Genomic DNA, 23,476 nt, shown 5'->3' with positions numbered 1-23,476 from the left:
CACTCGATTAACCACCCGATTAACTTCCCAATAAACCGCCCAATTAACCTCCCAATTAACCACCCGATTAATCACCCGATTAACCTCCCGATTAATCACCCGATTAACCTCCCGATAATCCACCCGATAATCCACCCGATTAACCTCCCGATTAATCACCCGATTAACCTCCCGATTAATCACCCGATTAACCTCCCGATTAACCACCCGATTAACCGCCCGATTAACCACCCGATTAGCCTCCCGATAAATCACCCGATTAACTGCCACGCCCCGCGCAGTAGCCGCCGTATTGACCGCGGCTCTGAGACAGACGGAAGCGTTCGAAAAAGATCGATTAAATCAAGCGCTGGTTGCCATCGCTCCCGCGCACGTTAGCATCGGCGCTGGGAAGGAAAGCAGATGTAACACAGGAACTCATTTCTCATTTTTTCCCCCGCACATTTGTCATTCCACCCTTGAAGAACTGTAAAAGTTAATTTTATGACTTGGAAATCACCATTTTTGATGTGCTTTTTCTGTTACTAATCAATGTCGGCATATGCCATCTACACGGGAACCAGTATTCAAAGCGCATCATCACACACTGAAGCATAAAACATCATGCATTGTACATTAATGTATTGAAGCATATTAAAGTGACACAGCATTAAGCTTTAAATTAATTATCATCTTTCCAGCTTGCCTAAAGGGGGCAACCGCACTCCGTCAACTTTGATTGGCTAAACAATGCAGATGCCTCTGTGTCTAACCGTATGGAAAATCAGAACTCATGTGGATACACACATGCTTACACCTACACTCACACACTTACACTCACACCTACCCACATGCGCACACACACAACACACACACACACACACACACACACACCACACTCATGCACACACACACTCATGCACACAGACACTCACACTCTCACCCACCCACAAGCACACTCACTCACACACATACACACACACACACTCACGCACGCAGACACACTCTCACACTCACACACTCACACACACACACTCTCTCACACATACTGTCTCTCACACACACTGTCTCTCACACACACACACACACACACCTACTCTTATGGACGTGGATGATTTGAACGAATGACACCCGCTACTTCAGTACAACAGTGCTAAAAACCTCCTTCCAGGGCCCTTGACTAGCGAGGTCAAGTGAGCAGAAGCCACGGGTGTATATATGAGAATAAAACATATCTGGGGCTTATCCTGATGTCCCTGGGAAATTGCAACCATTACTTCCTGTGTTCGGTTTGAGGGGTTCGCTCACAGTGTACTCTCACAGCGAGCGAACCTGCACTGGATGCGCTGGTTTTCGGCTTAAATCTGAACCCATGGCAACACATTTGGATCAAATGCTAAGCTAAATATGCACGAGGAGCAAATGCACTGTGTGTTCTGCTGCACAGTTAGAGAGCGGGAATACGCAGGACTGTGGCCCTTCTGTCTCGGGGCCAGGCCTCTTAACCACCCCAAGCACAGCCTTAATTCTGTGGGAAAAAAAACATGCATAACACATAAATTTACCTGGATGTTGTGAAGACTGCATAAATGACTGGGTTTTTGGGATCCTTGGAACTCATGAGAAAGATGTCCTCTAAAAAAAAAAAAATCAAAAAGGAGAGAGATGAAAGGTAGCGAAGACGGCGTGTGAGAGCTCATTGGTCGGGGATCCTGTCACTCACGCAGCTCGTCGAAGTGCGTGTCGATGCCATTGGCTCCCGGCACCGAGCACATCAGCCGCGCCTTCAGGAAGGTCGTCCACTTGTTCACCAGACTCCGGTGGCCCCCAAAGTCGTTCTGTCACACACACACACACGCACACACACACAGACACACAGACGCACACACACACACAGACACACACACACACAAACACACAAATGAACAAGGAGCGAATAGGAGTCCGGGGTTACGCCTCCTTCCTACAGCCAAACCCTCCGCACACTGTGTGCTAAGCAGACTCCGCTATCCCGGGCACTCATTATCAATACATAAAGATATAAAGACACGTCCCATTTGGCTAGCAATCCGCTACGCTCATCGAGGGCACAACACACGAGCCCCGTTTCGGAGAACGAAACCTGCTAAAAACCCGCCGCGCTATTTGCCGTTCGCTCTCGCGCCCGGGTTCGAGCGCTAACCTGCCTTCGTTACGCGGGCCTGACTTCAGTCGACTCTGTTTCCCGCGTAGACGCCACGAGCCTTACTTCGATTTCTCTGCTGAACGAAAGCGTGCCGCTGTTGACGCGTCCGCGCGGCCTCGCCGAGCTGCGGCCGCACCTGACCGGGGGCCGGCGCCCGCGCGCCGCTGCGAGCGGAAGCTAAAAGCAGGAGCCAACCGAATCCGGGGGCGAACGAGGGCAGCGTGCGCTCGGTCCCGGGTCGCTTTTAGACAGACTGAGAGAGAGGGAGCGTGCGTGCGTGCGTGCGTGCGGCACTGTAGAGTAAGGGGAACGGGGGCGAAAGAAAACGAGAAAATAGAGAAAGACAGAGAGAGGGACGGAGAGAAGACGCGGCCGTCGCGGCCCGCCTGGTGGGCGGCTGATTTACCGCGCAGAGACGCCGTGCCTTTCAGTAACCGGCACCCCGGCACACTGAACACCGCACCCGGCACACTGAACACCGCACACCCCACACGGCACACTGAACGCCGCACACTGAACACCTCACACCGCACACCCCACACGGCACACTGAACGCCGCACACTGAACACCTCACACTGAACACCGCACACGGCACACTGAACGCCGCACACTGAACACCTCACACTGAACACCGCACACTGAACGCCGCACACGGCACACTGAACACCGCACCCCGCACACTGAACACCGCACCCCGCACACGGCACACTGAACACCACACACGGCACACGGCACACTGAACACCGCACCCCGCACACTGAACGCTGCACCTCGGCACACTGAACACCGCACACGGCTAACTCCACACCACACTCACCATCCTCGCAAACCAATTAAGCTTTAATGCCTTTTTAATACATGCAATGAGGGGCACTAGCGCGCCAAATTAATTAGCTCTTCAGAAACATTTAAAAGGACCTGGATTCCTGAAATGCGGAGATACCAGGGGAGCTGAAACAGAGGGTGCTCTATCTCTCTCACGCCATAGCACCTAGCAACAGGACCAAGATAATGCTCTTTTGTCAAATAGTACTTTGATTTTTTTCATCACTGGAAAGTCCAAGGCGTTTTTCAATTAATAACTGTCTTTCTGGACTGTTTGAAACAAGCACATTAAGTTAAAAAAAACAAGTTAAACTTTGAGAGTCTTCTGCAGGCTGGCCCACGTGTTGAGCACTATCCTTAGCTTTCACAAACTTAAAAGTTTTTTCTGTTTTCTCGTGTCTATTTCTTACTAAAAGTCACCATACAGTGGGAACTTTAACACTCGCTGCCATTCATACAGTACCAGTGTCACAGAAGAACAAGAATATAACTCTTTGTTCAGTCGGTTACTCAAACTGAAGCACAACGCACACTGCAGTGAGACTAAACAAAGTTCAGGAGCTCTACTGTTATTTTCATTAAAAGCCCAACGTATCGGCAAGCACCAAGGTTGCCATTCACATGTTGGCTGGTGGGATAAGCAGGCCAATGAACAGCATGGAAAAGGGGGGCACGTTTGAAAAGCCGAAAGTAAAGGTGTCCTTTGGGGAGGGGCCGTCACCTTACAGAGCTGTCCGATCCTGGAGTGCGTGGCCTTCCCAGAATGCTCTCCGTCCATGGCGCTCTCCCGGAAGAACAGGTAGATCTTGTCGTCCTCCGGATTGTCGCTTTCAGGGATCAGGTGCACGCTTACGAACCTGGGGTCTGCGAAGGGGACACAAGGGGAAATGGGTCCCTTGAAAAAACACAGGGGACCCGTCGCACGGAGTTCATATATTCTCCCTTAGGCAATCGCGACTCAAAGCTCTAGAGAGACGTGAATTTTTCTGTTTTAGCACAATATTCTATTTTCTACCCTCCATGGCCAAAAGTATGTGGACACCATACGTCCAACACGTCCATTTTCTGCTGTAACAACCCCCACTCTTCTGGGAAAGCTTTATATTATATATTGGAGGATTGCTGCTGGGATTTGTTTACATACAGCCAGAAGAGCATTAGTGAGGTTGGGCACTGATTGGGCGATTAGGCCTGGCTCGCAGTTGGCTTTCCAATTGATCCCCAAAGGTGTTGGATGGGGTTGAGGTCAGGACTCTGTGCAGGCCAGTCAACTTCTTCCACACCATTCTCGACAAAACCAGTTCTATACGGACCTCACTGTGTGGGACAAAGGGAACTAGCCCAAACCACGAGTGTAGCCCACAACCTTACAAGCTCAAAAAAACAGAGGTACGGATGAACTCACTTGTGGTTAGATTAAATGGACTGCATTTATATAGCGCTTTTATCCAAAGCGCTTTACAATTGATGCCTCTCATTCGCCAGAGCAGATAGGGGTTAGGTGTTTTGCTCAAGGACACTTCGACACGCCCAGGGCGGGGTTTGAACCGGCAACCCTCCGACTACCAGACAATCGGTCTTACCTCCTGAGCTATGTCGTTATCTGGGACTTTAGAACACAACGACCATGGCTGAGGCATTTAGGTACAACAGAAATGTTTAATACTATTATGCGTGAAAGCACAGCAAAATATGTATGAAATAAGCGTCAGCCATCTAATTCTGTACAATTTTTGTAGAGAGAAAAGTATACACAGTAGATGTAATGCAACCTTACACTCGCAGCAACAACTGAGGTAATACACTTGTAGCAGGCTCTGTTTTCATGGTCTACATACGTACGGAGTCACAGAGCCTCCCAGTGATTGTGCACGCTTGTCTTCTTCACTGCCTCTCATACACGACTTCCTGCGTGCAAAATGGAGGACGTCCTTCATGTCCACTCATGCCCGCGGAAGCCTGTCCGACGCCGCTCGAGCGCGCTTTGAGGAGCGAGAATCGGCGAGCTTCGGGACCGAACAACCCGACGTCGCCCCCCGGGGGCCTCGCACGACATCGTTTCGTTTTGGGTAACGTCTGGAATTTAAGCCCGGCGAACCGGAACCGGAACCGGAACCGTTCCACGAGGCAGCAGGATACGCCCCGACGGAGACGCCGCGCCGCACCGCGTCGCACCCCCCTCGTCAGGCTCGGAGAATTTCGTTTCGGGAGAAAACCAGACCCGTACGTGAGATTTAAGCCCTTTTTTTATTTTTTTTTTATTTATACATTTTTAAATCCGCTGAGTCGGTGAATTAGCCACGCTGAATCCATTTCGTTCTGTTTCCGTTCCGTGCAATCCCTTCACCGTTTCGGTCACAGGGGTGCACTTCCGAGCCGTGAGGACGCGGCCGAAGAGATTTGCGGGCCAGGGCTGAACACTGATTTATGAAGAGGATAATCTGTCGGAGACCTCCCTCTCCCTCTCTTTTCCCAGACTTAAAGTGCGCTATTTGACCTCTGTTCCCGCGCGTTTTAAGAATTAGATGGAGAGAAGCTGGCAACCCCGAAAGCTATTTTATTTCACACCAGGGCCGGGCAAAGCTAAGCCTGTTTCGGTAAACTCTGCTCCACGGGGGTTGCCAGACCGTGACCTCTTCTGCCACCCGCTAATCGGATTGTTTTTACACTCGAACAACTGGCGGCCCTTAAACGAGCGAACGGCGGTAAGTCGTTCGTTTGCAAACAGGGCCACTTTTTTTTTTTTTTTTTTCAAACGCATTAATCTTAAGCAGCCAGGTCAGCACAGACAGACACGCCACCCACAGACAACGCAGTCGACCCCGGGGTCCATCGCGCACCTCCCTCTTAACCCTTTAAGGTGTGAGATATAGCAATTAGAACGTTCTTAACTGAACATTCTAACGCTGATGTCACAATCACCGCTGGTGACTGAAAGCAGCGGAGTTCTAGAACACTGACTTGGAATTTTAGAAGAAAAAAAACATTCCAAACAAACCTACTCTACGGAGGGTTAATCTCTGGGCTGGACGCACAATAGCACATATGCGGTAGAAGCCGGCATTAGGCAGTCATGGGTAAATCCCTGTTGAATAGGGGAGGACTGAAAGAGCTGAGCGGCACTGAGGAAATGGGAATTGACAGGGGAAGCGCTAATTAAAATGAGTTTAGCAGGAGAACATCATCCTCCCCCAAGATTACAACAGGTCAGCTTCTCGGCATCTAAGCTCCTCAGCAACTTCCCCCAGTAATACAGATGGATTGCCAAGGGACGCTAAACATATACAGTATCGTAAATGTGCCTTGTCTCTGCAAATTAGTGAAAAGTGCTCTCTTTTTTTTTGTTGCTATGGATATGACCAGGATGTTTGAAACAAGGCCGCGTAACATGCATGGAATTTTGACAGATAAAGCAGGCTGGCCAGCTTAATCTTTCACAGGCCATCTGTTTTGACTGGCATCTAGGTACAGCATGCAGACTTGGCAGAGACTAAACAAAAAAAATGTCATCCGTATGGGATCACGCAGCTCCATAATCCCCAGAGTGCATTATCCCAGAATACAGTATCCCAGAGTGCATCATCCCAGAGTACATTATTCTTGAAATTGTCATTTCGAGAATTTAAAAAGAACTCGATAGTCAATGAACAGTTGAGGAATTTGGAATCAACAGGGACAAGGCCTACAGTAAGAACGCTAACACACTGCACCCAAAACAGGCGAAGCCCGGTCCCGAAACGCTCGGATATAGGGCCCCACACCCCGATCGAGGGCCCCGCTCGTACCGTTCAGCCACCTCGAGTCGTGCTGCTCCGTCCTGATTGGGTGATGCTGTCCCAGCGTGCGGAAGATGGCGAAGTCCCTGCCCATGAAGTCCGCCGACGTCCCGGAGTAGAGCTCCCCGTCTGCGCAGAGAACAGAGAACGCTGAGCGCCCGCCATTTTGTTTTATCCGATGCCAAACCCGCCATTTTGTTTCTCCGATGCCAAACCCGCCATTTTGTTTTATCCGATGCCAAAACCCGCCATTTTGCTCTCGGGGGCCGAGGGGGGGTACTTCCGTGAGGAGGTCCCTCTCGGCGAGCAAAGGAGGAACGAGAGCTGGCCAGAGGTGTGAAATCTGGGCGGGGCCAACAGTGAAGAGGACAAGAAGGGCCAGTAGCATGACCGGAGAGCAGCTAGCGAACGAAGGGCCCTCAAATGAAGAGGCTCAGCCGGAGGCGGTCAACACTCCGTGTGTAATTCAGACACTCAAGGCTAATCACACAGCCTCTTCACTCTCTGCAGTCCATGACATTCCCGTCAACCAATATTGGCCACGTACCGTTTATGGGCATGAAGGGTGTACGTCTATGCGCTGGTAGTGCCATAAGAAGGCAATCACACTAATCACACAGGGGCACAGAGGCGTCAAGTATTTTTGTTCGCTATGTTTACTGTGTCTGCATACAAATGGGCAAGAACTTTTTTTAAGAGAACCCAAGTCACATGATGTACAGTACGGAAAGCATCTCCCATCCACGGCATCTTGCACACATTTTTTTTTTTAAAGACTGACTCAATAAATCACATCCTTACGCATATTTGCATACAGCCTACTGTATGGCGCGTGTGATGTCATCGCAGAGACCTCATCAGATAAGAAGATGGCCGCCGTGGCTTTCTCAGCGCTCCGAGCCGACGGGCCCGTTGAGGCTCGGCGTTTAACCGCTCTCCTCGACGCGACGGACGAGGAGCCGGGCGCGCAGGAGCTGACGCAGAGAACTTTCCAGAAGGCCCTCGTCAGCGCTGGCTACCTGCCGACGCCTTCGGGAGGCCGGGGGGGGGGGGGGGGAGAGTTATCTAATCGGGGGGGAATCTGTCGGGTTCGGGCGCTCGACTCGGCGCCGATCGAATCGCGCCCAAGGCTCCAAGCGCCGTTTCGGAAAAAAGCAGGAAAAGAAGTGCCAACAAAAAATAATACATTCGGATGATGAAGTCGTCCAACGATGACTGCGCAAATATAAAACAGGCTTACACCGCGGTACTTTTATATCATGATATGTGAGGGTCCATTCTGACATTCTGCATTGCTCCCCTCAACAAAAGAGCAACTGTTAGATTAAATCCGTTAGATATTTCAAGTAGTAGCATGCTAGCTGCCGAGTCTTAGCCAGCAGCACTCACACCACTAGTCAACTTGACTCTGCATTCTGGGCGAGATATGAATATGACTCTAGCGTGTCATTACATACGGTACAGCGCATTTTATAACACGTTTATAAAGCTCATAACCCAAAACAACTTAATCTATTAGGAGTCTGAGGACAGAGTTCTGTGTGTAAACTGCACAGGACCCATAGAGCTACCTTCTCGTAGGAAGGGACCTGCTAACGGTGGTGATGTCAAAACATCTAGGCCACCGGGTTCCACCGTGTGCACTGTGCTGGAAGATATTGTACCGCGTCTTCTCAAACACGGGCCTGTATGGCACTGTGAATCCCATGCCCCACTCTACGTTTATCCACAGGGGTACAGATAATTCTGCTTGGCTGAATTTCACCCGCGCATAAAATCACAGCAAACTAAAGGAGGAGCACCGCCCTCTTCACATGCAGGAGTCTTCCCTCAGGTTCAGTCCGAGACAGAGGGGGATGGATGAATCCCACATGGTTTTCAGGCCTCTGTCCTATCAGAGTTCTCCGTTTTAGTCACGTGACCGGCACGCGGCGAAACTCACCAATCAGGAGAGAGGCCGACAGCATCTTTGGATCGTACGGGCTCTTTCCCCGCCCGTTCTCAAAGTGCGAAGCCTCCAGCCGGAAGATGTTGTCCTAGTTCAGGAAGTAAAACAGAGTATTTGTGAGAAAATGTCCAAAAATAATTACACTGAATATACTGTGGAAATCATAATCAGGGAATAACATCATTAAATATCACTAGGCACAATGAGAAATTTCCCCTACTGTAATTGTTTCTGGATGATAGGTCTAATGGAGTTGAAATACACGCACAGTAATTCATCCGCATGAATCTTTGGCATTTTGTAGAAGGGAACAGAAATTCCGTTTCCGGAATGATGGATTAAATGTCCCCTGAAACAATCCAGATTTTTCAATTTTCTACTTCATTTGCTGGATGGAAGCGTTTAAAGGGCAATCAGCATTCCACAGACAGTCGTCTCGGGCGACCAGGGAAGAGCAATCCATAATATTTAACAGCGCTCTGGTAGAGCGTGCTCTCCAAAAAAAAAGCATTCTCCTTCCAACCCCTTATCAGCCCTTCGTTAGCAGTGCGGAATAGCTCTGTAGACTTTCTCTGTGATGCCGTAATTAAAAGATAATTCAACTTAGGGAAACTCAAAACCGCACATTTTTCAACGTTACTGAACTTTTGCACATACGCGTGAATACACACACACACACACGCAAGCACTAGGGGCATGATTTAACACATTGAGTCAAATTAATACAAATATGCGGATCTCTTGAAGAACACGCAATGCCTTTACACGAGAGCAAGACGGTACAGCACACGGGATATCACCCACGCCTCTCATTAAAACTAGAATATGACCGAGCTCAAGCGATGCATTGCCTGTTGAAATATTCCACCTTTAGACTGCATAATATATGAGGGCACGCTTCATTTAACAAACAGAAGGAACTCCATAGTAATGCAAATACAACAGGGGAATCCTATACATATTTAATGACACCGCACACTTAAGCATCAGTCTTAAAATATCTCCAGGCGAAAGCTAATATGTATCTTGGACACGTTTCATAGGAACTACACGGAAATAAATTATATTAAGCGCTGACATTTTAAAATGGTTGCCAAACGCCATAATTTCCTGAACGAGCAGTTTAGGGGGGCCGACCTTACTGCTTCACCTACCTTTTCATCTCGCGTCGCGATAGGGTCTGTCTTTACACAGGAGTAACCTATGCTGCCCCGTGCATTTAGAAGATAATGAGCAATTCTCCGTAAGTCAGCGCTATAGTAAACATAATTAATAACGACTACTATTTAATGAGAAACGGAAGCCTCGATGAAGTGGTTGCGGATCATGCATAATGAAACAGCTTAAATTAAAGAACACAATCTAAAGACAAAGATAAATTTCAGTCGGGTAGAAACTTCAGCCCTAACTGTTTGCTGTTGAGCAGAGATGTAATAATGCGCTCCTCACACAAATGAATAAACAGAAAGCAGCCACCTTCGAACCGCTCAGAGTGAATATTTATCGATTTACGGAGGAGCTAAGGCTAACGATTGCTTATAACGCATTAAATAACTCAGAGGAACTTGTGTGCACACAACACAGCCGCAGAGTCCGCATCTGATCTGATTTCTCACCACTGACACGTGAATGAATGCTCAAATAAAACCTCCTGTAGTCCTTTCTCTTCCGGTTATCCCTTTCGGATTTTCCCCACCTCCCGCGACGTTCCCCGCCGAAGCGCTCAGTTTATTTTATTTCTATTTTTATCTTATCCTAACACCTGTGCTACTGATTCCTATTGTTTCTCTTGTAAAGCACTCTGAGCTGCATTTTATGATTCGAAATGTGCTATATAAATAAAGTTTATTATTATTATTATTATTATTATTATATGGTGGCGGCTGATCCGTGCCTTACCTCCGGCCGCTTCCCCACCTCCAGGTAGGCGCAGATGGGGTGGAAGGCTCCCGTTCCGCACGCGTACAGGTGCGTCTGATTAAACGGCTGCAGCACTTTGATAAAATTGGAGCATTCTTTCTGCAGAGGAGAAGAAGGAGACGTAGCGTATGAATGACGATCAGCCCGCCGCCCTCCTTGAGCTCCTTTTCCCAGAAGTCCGAGTCGAAAGGAATCCCAAAGAGCGCTCCGCTCAGCGCGGACGCGCTCGCATAAATTGTTGCCACCTGCTTCCGTCCTTTGAAGCGAAGGGTCGTCGAAGTGCTCCACAATAACCGGCTAAAAAAAAAAAAAAATCGGGGCCTTTTTTTTTTTAGCAATAAAGCCGGCCGCTGACAGACGAAGGAGAGGCATGAGGTTCCATCGGATCGTTTAAAACGATCACGAACGCGTGAGAAATATTCATTTCGCCCTGGTGGCGCATTGGGTAGCACTGTCCTGTCACCTCATAGCAAGGAGGTTGTGGGTTCAAATCTCGGCTTGGGGACTTGCTGTGTGGAGTTTGCATGTTCTCCCCGTGTCCGCGTGGGTTTACTCCGGGTACTCCGGCTTCCTCCCACGGTCCAAAGACACGCAGGTAGGCTAATCGGAGACTCTAAAATTGCCCATAGGTATGAGTGTGTGAGTGAATGTGTGTGCCCTGCGATAGATTGGCGGCCTGTCCAGGGTGTATTCCTGCCTCTCGCCCAATGCACGCTGGGATAGGCTCCAGCACCCTGCTCAGAATAAGCGGGTATAGATAATGGATGGATGGATGGATTTAATTCTTTAAAGAGGCAAACAGCTCTGAGAGCGCTAACTTGTTGCGGGAGGAATATCATTGGACGCCTTGGACCGAATGTCACCAATGAAATCCAAGCTTTTCACTGGCGCACAGAGGGCTGGCAGCACTGGCGATAAACACCTTCGTGTCACTTCGGGCCGGCTGGACTGGGACTGGGCGTCAGCCCGACAATCGGCTGCAATCGGTCCCGCCCCTGCGCGGCGATTGGCCGATCAGTGCACAAAGGTCCCGCCCCTGCGCGGCGATTGGCCAATCAGTCCACGAAGGTTCACCCCCCCCCACCACCACCCGTTGAGTAGAAAAGTGCCACCCAGACCGTTCCGGCTTTAGTGTGAAAATAAACGGAGACCATCTGTGCAAACAGGGATGAGAACGGGGCCAGGGCTATGACGTCATGCACTGCACCTCCTCTCCCCAGTGCATTAAAGGCACCACAGACCGGTGGGGGCGGGGGGGGGGGGCGGCGGGGGCGGGGCGGGGAGGGAGAGGGGCGGGGCCATCTGGGCCCCAGATAAGCCGGGAAATAATTTGAATTTTTTTTTTTAAGTCACAGGGCCACATTGATTGTCACTGTCAACAAATTCAACTTATTTCGGATTTGGATCCGGTAGAAGGGCCAGATTTGTGTCAAAGTCAACTCTGTCACATCGCATGCGTCTAGATTCTCTTTCTTTATCCCAAATCGCAGATAACTCCAGAAATCCAGATAAACCAGAAAGAACGTGAAGCAGTTTATTTTCTGCGAGCACGTAGCAACAAAAATATCTGAGGAATTCCCTTTGAGCTGCCGTAACTGTCTGAAAAGCCTCTTAGTCGTGAAGGCAATGTTGTGGGCTTCTGTTCCTACTGTTTCCTCTCTCTCTCTCTCTCTCTCTCTCTCCCCACTGGTGCCTCAGAGATTTGGCCCTTTTCCGTCACGACATGACAGCTCATTACGTCCGTTTTAATATCAAAGGGCCCGGAACCTGATACTGTTCACGCTCTGCCGCGCCACGTCTTAGCCGGTTCTAGCTTTTCTTCCGCACCTAGCTGCCCAGACGAGGAGGCGCCGTCGAAGGGGAGGAGGAGCCGCGGGAGCGCGCGCCGAAGGGCCTCTTCCACCCCCCTCGGGCCTGCCTCCCCCCCCCCGGGGGCCGCTCTCCTGAGCTCCCAGACCGGCAAAACCGCGCTTCCGCGCGATTAATGCCGTGATCCGTTTCGCCGCGCTTCCTTCATCCTCGCGCCGAGAGAGACACTTCGCCGTTGCCGTGCAACCGGCTTCGGAGTTTCAGCCAATGAAAACTAGCGCCGGCAGAACTTTCGCGGTCTAACAGAAACACTTCATTAATCTTCGGATTTTTTCTTTTTTAAACCACAACGTGCAGAACGTATTACACTGTACTAAAAATACATAAATATAAATATGGCCCCTTGCTGTAAACAGAGTGAACAGGCTCATATCACGCTTGCCATAAACAAAAGAAAATTATATTTGTTTAAGCAATCCAGTGATTATATCTACCTAAACAGATGGTGTGCATGTGCGCTTAACAGATCAGCTGTGAAGCACGTTTGAAGCAGTGCTCCAAATGAAGGTGTGTGCGCAGTCCTGTTCCTGACATTCGGACGCCCTCAGAAATAAAACAAAAAAAGCTCCAAGATGTTATTGGCTCCATCGCTGAGAGCAGCCAATCCAATGACTGGCTCCCGCTTGGCGGCTGACCCTCGGCTTGGCAGAGTCAGCGCTCGATGACGAGATGACCAGTAGGGGGCAGTGTGCATTTGAATCCAAGTAAAAAAAAAACAAAAAACAATAAAACCACCCCCAATGCAGTGATGCAGAAAATGTTCTGATTTACCCTGGCAATTAACTGCCCTTTGAGGTATGCGATCACAAACATGTGATCAGAATGTTCTTAACTGAACATTCTAATGCCGATGTAACGATCACTACTGGTAATCAAAAGCAATGGAGTATTGGAACACTGACTAAAGATTTTGGAAAAAACATTCCAAAAAACCTACTCTTCCAAGAGTTAAAAAAAGTCCTCCTGTGTTCAGCATTCCAAAATCTGCTTCTGTTTGTCTGGTTACACAATCATCGCCTTGTGTAACTGGCCAGGGCCCTCTCCACCTCAGTTAATGTGAGTAGCTCCTTTTGCAAAAGGTGTAATATAAGCACAGCCATATATCATTATTATATATTTCGCTTCCTACTCACCTTCCATATACCCAATTTAATATAGATATATACTAATTTATGTAACATCCGCACGATCTTAAATGCACATGCTGAAATGTTAGGACTTTTAACTGTTAAGCAGACGTCGGTACGGACGTGGAGCGTTTAATGCTACTGTGTCCGCCGCGCATATTTCTGGAACGTTCTGGACGACCGCCCTGGCGTAAGAGGCGTTCTTCCGAAACCGAGCGCTCGTTCGGCGCCGATGAACGGCTGGGACGAGGCGTGGCGAAAGGCTAACGCTGGGCCTCGCCCGCCGCTCGGAGTGCATCCAGCGCGCGTAGGGACGGGGGAGCCATTACATTACATTACATTACAGGCATTTAGCAGACGCTCTTATCCAGAGCGACGTACACAACTTTTTTTTACATAGCATTTTACATTGTATCCATTTATACAGCTGGATATATACTGAAGCAATTTCGGTTAAGTACCTTGCTCAAGGGTACAACGGCAGTGTCCTTACCCGGGAATCGAACCGGCGACCTTTCGGTTACGAGCCCAGTTCCTTACCCGCTGTGCTGCGCTCCGTTCCTATTTCCGTAAATAGCCGTTTCGATGGGCTCCTCCCGCGGCCCGCGCTTGAACCCGGCGGGCGCTAGCCTCTCCCGCTAACTCCGAAGAGCCGGATCGCGCAGTCACAACGCCTCGGCCCGGCTAGGATCGACGTTTAAACTGCGCTGCTCCAGAAATCGCGGGAGCGTTTTTTTTTTTTTTTTTAAGCGCCTGAGAGACAGGCCCCGGGGGGGGCCCCGAACGGCCCTCCGGCCGCAGCTCTGATGGGCCGCGGGCGCATCGGGCACGCCTGGGTCCCGCGCGCCGAAGCCTGCTCCTCGTTTAAGGAGTCGGGGGGGCCGCGTCCCGGCGTCCATCTCGAAAGCGCCGCTCGTCGAAAGCATCCGCGCGAAGCTCAACGCCAGGAACTCGCGTAGCGTTCGCACACGGCGTTAGCGCAGGCGACCGTCGTAATTAAAGCGCCGAGAAGCGAGTTTTTTAAAAAAGCGGAACCCGCCCGTCCGATTTTTCCCCGGGGAAGAAACGGAAGAGGCGAAACGTCTTCGCGTGACCCGTGTCGAGCGAGACCGAATGGAAACCGAAAAAGAGTTAAAACGGGCCAGCGTTCCCCCCCGGTGGAGGGGAGGGGAGGGGAGGGGAGGGGAGTACGGACGCCGACGCCGCGCGAAGCGGGCCGCTAAACGTGCTAAACGTGCTAAACGTGCTAAGCGTTTGAGATTGACTCGGCGCTGAGGGCCATGCTCTGAGAGTGAAGCAATTTTCATATACCAATACAGACGAGCATTACATTATAATAGGGTTGTAACTAAATTAATAGTACTGGTGAGAACTGTGAGTGGGTGTCAGTGTTGCAGGGCTGGGGAAGGGGGTGGGGTAATTATATATATATATATATTATAAATAAATGATATATTATATTATAAATATTTTTTATTCTATATTCATTGAAACCTTGTTCCATGCCTATGATCGCGGGAATTGAAGGACATATGTCGAAAAACAGCGTCAGTTGATTCACTTGAGTCCACAAATTAATCCGTTCATCGACTTACCAAGATGTCCTTCCCAGCCCACTTGCACTCGTCTCTCTTCGCGGGAGCAGGGGGCCACGCGATCTGCACCAATCCAAAAAGCAAAAAAACAACTTCAGTCCTCGTCGAGAATTTAATTCCCAGGGCAAAGCGGCGATAAATCACAGATAACACCTAACGGTAACAATGCATTCGATTAAATATTAAAGGTGTTAAAATGTCCTGCAAAAGTGTGGCACTTTGGATCACAAGATGATTTTTTTTTTCCATTTCTCGTGCACAAAAAAACACCATATTTACTTCGTTTCAGTGATAAGGCTCATCCAGTTAAAAATGAGACAATGCGTATCTTTCCCAATCACAATCTGTTGCAGGATAATACATTATGAACTGTTTTCTTTTTCCTTTGCAAACAGGGTGTACGCCCAAAGTAAGCATCAGAGCAGAATGGTGCACACTACTGAACTGCCAGTCAGAGAGTGTGTATGTGTGTGTGTGTGCGCGTGCGTGTGTGTGTGCGTTCGTGTCTGTGTATGTGTGTGTGTGTGTGTGTGTGTGTGTGTGTGTGTGTATATCTGTGCGTGCATGTGTGTGTGCGTGCGTGTGTGTGTGCGTGCGTGTGTGTATGTGTGTGTGCGTGCAAGTGTGTGTGCACGTGTGTGTGCACGTGCATGTGTGTGTGCGTGCGTGCATGTGTGTGTGTGTGTGTGTGTGCGCGTGTATGTGTGTTTGTGTGTGTGGTTGTGTGCGTGTGTGTGCCTTTGTGCGTGTGAGTGTGTGTGTGTGTGAGTGCATGCGTGTGAGTGTGTGTGTGTATGTATGTGTGTTTGTGTATGTCTGTGCGTGCATGTGTGTGCACGTGTGTGCGTGTGTGTGTCTGCGCGTGTGTGTGTGTGCGTCTGCTTAGTAGGCGGGTAACTCATTTGTGCTCGCATTGTTCCAGTTTTCCCATTCTTGCTCAGACAGGTATATATAGCCAGTGCGTGACATGCACAGTATCACTATCTGTCTATCTGTTCCAGCTGTGAGGGTCCTGAGTCAGCTCCACCTTTAACTATTCATTGGCTGCATTTCCGTGGAAACGCACGCGGTTCCCGGGCGATCAGGCCTAGCCGCTCGGCGGCGCGGATACCGGCCGCGGGAGACCGCTTCCTGTCTTCCCGCCTCGTTTCCGTGGCGATCCGCATTATCCTTCCCGAGACGGACGGCTTGTCAAGTCGCAGGGGTCCCGCCCCTCAGGCCTTTCATTCTGATGGTCTCTCGCGCACCGCGGGGATTTCGGGACAATGGCTGAATTTGGGGAACCGGCGACCCGACCTCAGAACCCGGGCTGTGCGTCAGTAAACCGGCTGGGCCCGCTTTCCCTCCCTCCCTCCCTCCCTCCCTCCCTCCCTCCCTCCCTCTCTCTCTCTCTCTCTCTCTCTCTCTTTCCGCCTCGCGCCTCTTCTTCGGTACGTTCGCACGCCACATGGCGTGTTTTTTTTTCACGCGCGCGGATTCTCTTCCTGTCCCCGATTCGGCCGAGCCTGTCCGTGGTGCCCGCCGAACGAGCGGAAGGACGCCCACTTAAACCAACCGGCTAAAGGGTTTGTTTTTAAATGCTCCACCTCAGGACACTCCCCCCCCCCCCCCTCCTTAAAGCAGTTTTGGCCAGTTGTCCCCAACCCTGCTCCTGGAGATCTACCATCCTGTAGGTTTTCATTTCAACCCTAATTTGACACACCTGATTCATTACATTACATTACAGGCATTTAGCAGACGCTCTTATCCAGAGCGACGTACAACAAGTGCATCAGTTCAAGGTGCAGAGGTGCAGAAAAAACACACTAGAGTGAAGTAAAGATCGTAGTGCCAGAAGTGATTCTACTAACTAGCAGCTCAGTGAGATCTCTAGCTGTTGAGTGAGCCGTGCTCTGTCAGAGTTGGAGTGAAAACCTGCAGGACGGTAGATCTCCAGGAACAGCGTCGGGAACCGCTGTTCTTCAAACAGTGCATTTCAGCGGAAGTGTTAAAAGCGTGATGAACGCTGTGCAGGTTCAGTGTAAGATGCAGAGCACTGAATTGCTGCTCTCATTAAAATGCCTCCATTGAGACAGACCTGTTTATCAAAGGCCGGCCTACCTGCATGTAGTCCTTGTTGATGTTGACCAGGTTGAAGGAGAAGATGTGGTCCTTGGCTCCCACCAGGAGCCTGCCCTTCTCCTCGTCCAGCAGGAAGGTGTGATAGCTGGAGCTGTTCGCCAGGCCGTTAAAGGTGACCAGATTGTTCGAGTCCAGCATCTCTGCGACAGGAAAGAGAGCAAAGATTTAAAAATAAAAGTAAAAGTGAACATTTTTCATTCTGAAAATACTGCACCGTGAAAATGTGACAGAAAGGAGGGCCAGAGAAACCACCCTGCCAGGGATTAACCCTGACGAGGAAAGATTTTTCCTTTGTCAGGCGACATCTCGTATGTCAGCCATATCCAGGACATGGCTACGCATTAGCATTAGCATTAATGCTAATAATGCTCCGTTAGCGTCATTAGCGTGCGCCGTGACTCAGGACAGCACGCGTGACACTGCCTCTGTAGAGCAGAGCCTGCTAGCCACATTGAGCTACAGGAGAGCAGAGAGTGCTACAGGGTAGCGGTACAGGAGAGCGATACAGGTGAGCAGTACAGGAGAGCAGAGAGCAGCACAGGAGAGCAGTACAGGAGAGCAGTGAGCGGTACAGGAGAGCGTACAGGAGAGTGTTCAGGAGAGTGTTCAGGAGAGCGTACAGGAGAGCGGTACAGGAGAAGATACAGGAGAGCGGTACAGGAGAAGATACAGGAGAGCGCTACAGGAGAAGATACAGGAGAGCGGTACAGGACAGCGTACAGGAGAGCGCTACAGGAGAGCGTACAGGAGAGTGTTCAGGAGAGTGTTCAGGAGAGCGGTACAGGAGAGCGGTACAGGAGAGCATACAGGAGAGCGTACAGGAGAGCGTACAGGAGAGCAGTACAGGGGAGCGTACAGGAGAGCGTACAGGAGAGCGTACAGGAGAGCGCTACAGGAGAGCGTACAGGAGAGCGTACAGGAGAGCAGTACAGGGGAGCGGTACAGGAGAGCGGTACAGGAGAGCGTACAGGAGACTGTATAGGAGAGCGTACAGGAGAGCGGTACAGGGGAGCGGTACAGGAGAGCGTACAGGAGAGCGGTACAGCTCCCATCTATCGAGGTCACAGTTACGAGTACTAAGACCTGAAATGCTCACTGTGTTGACCTCTGTCTAAACTGCAACGCGAACAGCTATGAGCGCACGTATCTCTTGACTTTTAAAGGAAATGTGAACAGGGTTTCGGTGGTTTAAAAACACGAAAAGCCTTCATTTTATAGCACCTGCCACGTCTCGACAAAAGTTAAACGTGAACGGTTAATGATTTCCACCCTCCGTGATTCGCGAACCATTCGCGGTGCAAAAATTCCGCGCGTCCCTTTATTCTTCCGAGTTTACCGGGCGTGCCGCACGTCTGATGCCAATCAAAGGAAAAGGCCTTCATCCTAAACAATGGCCGCTCCTTTCCCGTCGCTCTTCACAAAATAATCCGTCCTCTCCCGCTTTGTCACAACAACGTCTGCGGCGCACGGAACTGTCAAGCAAGGCGTAAAACAGCTCAAATGCGATCGCCAGACGCGCAGAGAGGCCTTCCGAGCGCGCTCCCAACCGTGTAATTAGCCAAATCCTTCGCGTGCAATCAGATGTCCCTGGATACCCATTTTCTTTCGGTCTCCCTCAGTGAGGGCTGAGAAGCCGTTCCTGTATTTAATTCTCAAATCCCCCAAATCCAGGACTATTCCTACAAAGGACAAAGATGTTCCACTCAAATACTAGCGGGAGGTACGGGTTGGGGGGGCGCTTTAAGTTTAAGACTAGAAAAATGAAGCCCTCGGTGGATTTAGATTAGTTTGGGAGATTTTTTTCGAGGCGCTACGGGGTCTGAGGAGCATGCCTTGAAACAAACCCTGAGCCTGAAGGTGAACTCAGCTGCGATGATACGGCATCACGTCAGACAAGTCGCAGTTCATTACGCAAACTTACGCTGATCTGATAAAGATACAGAATTCATTTAAAAACTATATTATCTCTTTACTCTGTGAAGGAGAATGACATGAGTATTCTGCTACTTGCTTATGCGAAGTGTCCTCAGCGTTACTACTGTACTACTGGGAGCTGAACGGAAAAGGTTTAATTTTAGGGTAGCAGTGCTCGAGTGGGAAATATTTTTAAATAATAACAATCGTCTGGGTGGTAAGAATAAGGGAGATCACAGCTGGCGTCCCTGTGGAGGAGGGTTGAAATAACAGATGGGACAGAGGGACAGGAGCTTAAATTGGTGTTTAGGATCAGGGACCATCTAGACGAAGGAGGGGGGGGGGCGGGGGGGGGGGCGGTCTCATGTTTAAAAGCACATTGGCGCTGTGCACCTTGTCTTGGGCTCGGACCTGACAGACTGCACTGCCCCAGTGGTCAGCCGTACTCGCCTGATTGGCTCTCCGGCCTTTGGGCGAGACACTTTAACGCTTCATGGTGCCAGATCACAAATATGCAATTAGAATGTTCCTAACTGAACACGAGAATCCGAGAATCTGACTGCCTTCAAGCGCAGACTAAAGACTCATCTCTTCAGGCTGCACCTCTCCCCACCCCTCCCTAGCCTATAGTTTAGCTCAATGTACCTAGTTAGGCTAATACGGTCACATTTTTATTTGGCAGGATTGTTTTTGTCTGATTCTGATTAGGCAAATGTGATTTCAGTGCTAGTTTTGTACTTGGCAGGATTGTTTGTTTGCTGAACAGGTTACTCTACAGGGTTGGATCAGGACGATCTATGTGGTCACTTCTGGCACTACGATCTTTATTTAACTCTAGTATGTTTCTTTTGCATCTCTGCACCTTGAACTAATGCACTTGTTGTACGTCGCTCTGGATAAGAGCGTCTGCTAAATGCCTGTAATGTAATGTAATGCTGATGTCACAATCACTACTGGGTAAACTGACAGCAGTGGAGTTCTAGAACACTGACTTGGAATTTTGAAAAAATTCCAAATAACCTGCTCTTCAGAGCGGGCACGGCACCAGGGAGGAATGAACGGCGCAGCCGGGAGGGCGCTGCCAACCCGAGCCAAGGCCAGCGCGGGCGAGTCGACCTTGGGCGCGGCGGGCCAAGAGGAGCGCAAACACTAGGCTGCCGACCGGGCCCCCGAAGGCTCGGGCCTCGTCGGAGTTTACGTTCACTGCTGCCACTCAGAACGACTTCAACCGGCAGGGGCCGATATTACTACCGTCTTTTTTTTCGACGGGTACGATTACCGTCTTAGTAGGACGGAGTGTGGCACAGTGGGTAAGGAACTGCGCTTGTAACCGAAAGGTCGCCGGTTCGATTCCCGGGTAAGGACACTGCCGTTGTACCCTTGAGCAGGGTACTTAACCTGCATTGCTTCAGTATATATATCCAGCTGTATAAATGGATAGAATGTAAAATGCTATGTAAAAAGTTGTGTAAGTCGCTCTGGATAAGAGCGTCTGCTAAATGCCTGTAATGTAATGTAATGTAATGTCTTGTCGCTAGACTTGCGCCCAGCAGGGTTTACACGAGACCTGGAGAGAAGTACGGGGAAGTGAGAAACCCAAAGCTGCTGGGGCGGAACTCGGACACGGATATCCACCGCGCGCTGTGCTCACAGAGTCTCTGCGCGGCGTGCTGCGGTGCTGAGATTTATGGGATCGATGTGCGAGCGCGACTCCGGGAGAACCTCGCACGACGGCCCTTTTAACCCCCATCTTACTTCCACGCTCAGCACAGAGAGCAGCCACACACAGGCTACAGCCAGACCCCGGTCCTAAGCCAGAACAATAGCATACGTCTACAACAGCCACACACACACACACACACACATCCACATACAGACACACACACACACACACACCTATGCACGCACACACACACACACACACATACACATCCACATACAGACACACACACACACACACCTATGCACGCACACACACACACACACACACACACACACACATCCACATACAGACACACACACACACACACACACCTATGCACGCACACGCACACACACACACACATACACATCCACATACAGACACACACACACACGCACACACCTATGCACGCACATACACACACACACACACACACACACATCCACATACAGACATACACACACACAGACACACACACACACACACTTGAACACACACACACGGACACACACATACGCACAGACACACGCACACCTTCCAGCAAAAACATGAGGATACAATTAGGCAAACTCTAATATGAAATAGCCAAGGTTAGTGAAGAAAAGGCCTGCAAATCAGTCAGAACTCCGCGCATTGTTTCTCCTTCAGTTTCCACAGGTACAGCACAATGGCCCTCTTATTCCGCACATTTATTTATAACCGCCCAAATGCAGAAATAATTCTTTCCAGCCCCGCGGCTGGAGACGGACTGCGTCGTGCCGAGCAGCGGTTCCCAAACTGCGCGCCGCAACCTGCCGGTGTTGAGAGACACGGCGGGTCGCCTGAATCCACGTGGTAAAAATAACCTAAACACGCTACGAGCGCCAAATACGCCTTCCATCAAAACTCCCCACCGGTCAACTTAAACACACTGCATCGGTTACAAATACTGCAGTGGACGTGCCGTTGTTTTGACGTATGCTAAAAACATGCCATTTCACATTTGAACACTGAGCGCAATGACCCTGGAGCCATGACTGCATGTGGCAGCCATGTTTCTGTGTAACTTCTGCAATAGAGACTGAGAGACTCCTCGTTTAGCCAGAGGTAGCTAGCGCCTCCTAGTCTATAGAGACTGAGAGACTCCTCGTTTAGCCAGAGGTAGCTAGCGCCTCCTAGTCTATAGAGACTGAGAGACTCCTCATTTAGCTAGAGGTAGCTAGCGCCTCCTAGTCTATAGAGACTGAGAGACTCCTTGTTTAGCCAGAGGTAGCTAGCGCCTCCTAGTCTATAGAGACAGAGAGACTCCTCGTTTAGCAAGAGGTAGCTAGCGCCTCCTAGTCTATAGAGACAGAGAGACTCCTCGTTTAGCCAGAGGTAGCTAGCGCCTCCTAGTCTATAGAGACTGAGAGACTCCTTGTTTAGCCAGAGGTAGCTAGCACCTCCTAGTCTATAGAGACTGAGAGACTCCTCGTTTAGCCAGAGGTAGCTAGCGCCTCCTAGTCTATAGAGTCAGAGAGACTCCTCGTTTAGCCAGAGGTAGCTAGCGCCTCCTAGTCTATAGAGACTGAGAGACTCCTCGTTTAGCAAGAGGTAGCTAGCGCCTCCTAGTCTATAGAGACTGAGAGACTCCTCGTTTAGCCAGAGGTAGCTAGCGCCTCCTAGTCTATAGAGACTGAGAGACTCCTCGTTTAGCAAGAGGTAGCTAGCGCCTCCTAGTCTATAGAGACTGAGAGACTCCTTGTTTAGCCAGAGGTAGCTAGCACCTCCTAGTCTATAGAGACTGAGAGACTCCTTGTTTAGCCAGAGGTAGCTAGCACCTCCTAGTCTATAGAGACTGAGAGACTCCTCGTTTAGCCAGAGGTAGCTAGCGCCTCCTAGTCTATAGAGACTGAGAGACTCCTCGTTTAGCTAGAGGTAGCTAGCGCCTCCTAGTCTATAGAGACTGAGACTGGTATTGCTAGTGCAGCCGAGGTGTAACTATACAGGTTTATCTAATGGCCTTTTAATAAGCAGTGTTGCCCTCTCAGTCCGATAAGAGTCCTGTTTATCCAGGCTAAGGAGATTAATACTAAGTACCTCAACAAATTTTGATTAACCTCTCAGAACTCAACAAACGGTTGGGAGCCTGGGAGGTCTGACAGGGTGTCAAAGGCTTGTACGTGTGTGGGTCCAATTCTCCTTCCTCCGTTTTGTTTGTTCATCTGTTTATTTTCGTCTTTTATTCTCCCTCTTTTCGTCTCAGTAGACAGCGGCAGGCCTGATGAATTTTTCAGCGGGCTCAGAGGCGTGCCGGGCGGAAGTGCGTTTGTGTGTCAGCGCTCCGGAGGGCAAGCTCCGAGCGCCTGAAGACTTTACCCTCGCAGGGCAGAGCAGGAGCGTGCGGTCAGGGCAGGCAAAGCACCGGCACAGAGAACGCCCTGAGGAAAGCTGACGGAAAGGTCCGGAACTTCTCCGCCTTTATAAGTGCTGTGTTCTACCCAGTGTCCTCCAAACCAAATATCCCACTGCACAGTGTCCTCCAAACCAAATATC

The 23,476-nt window shown here is 50.1% G+C and overlaps 1 protein-coding gene across 1 annotated transcript in view; it reads right to left on the bottom strand.

The window, feature by feature from the left end:
* Positions 1 to 23,476, bottom strand: part of LOC118219128 (semaphorin-3A-like) — a 47,504-nt gene that overhangs the window by 11,906 nt on the left and 12,122 nt on the right. Inside the window, exons 2-9 of the mRNA XM_035402044.1 lie at positions 17,326 to 17,486; positions 15,226 to 15,288; positions 10,614 to 10,733; positions 8,709 to 8,802; positions 6,776 to 6,895; positions 3,712 to 3,854; positions 1,703 to 1,817; positions 1,545 to 1,614 (exon numbers count right to left, since the gene is read on the bottom strand). Of these exons, the coding sequence (XP_035257935.1) occupies positions 1,545 to 1,614; positions 1,703 to 1,817; positions 3,712 to 3,854; positions 6,776 to 6,895; positions 8,709 to 8,802; positions 10,614 to 10,733; positions 15,226 to 15,288; positions 17,326 to 17,486 (886 nt within the window). The remainder of the gene's footprint in view (positions 1 to 1,544; positions 1,615 to 1,702; positions 1,818 to 3,711; positions 3,855 to 6,775; positions 6,896 to 8,708; positions 8,803 to 10,613; positions 10,734 to 15,225; positions 15,289 to 17,325; positions 17,487 to 23,476) is intronic.

The sequence above is a fragment of the Anguilla anguilla genome, chromosome 19 (genome assembly GCF_013347855.1).
Source record: "Anguilla anguilla isolate fAngAng1 chromosome 19, fAngAng1.pri, whole genome shotgun sequence".
In the NCBI taxonomy this organism is placed as follows: Eukaryota; Metazoa; Chordata; class Actinopteri; order Anguilliformes; family Anguillidae; genus Anguilla; species Anguilla anguilla.
The sequence above is the reverse complement of the archived record's forward strand: the minus strand, read 5'-3'. Positions and strand labels throughout refer to the sequence as shown.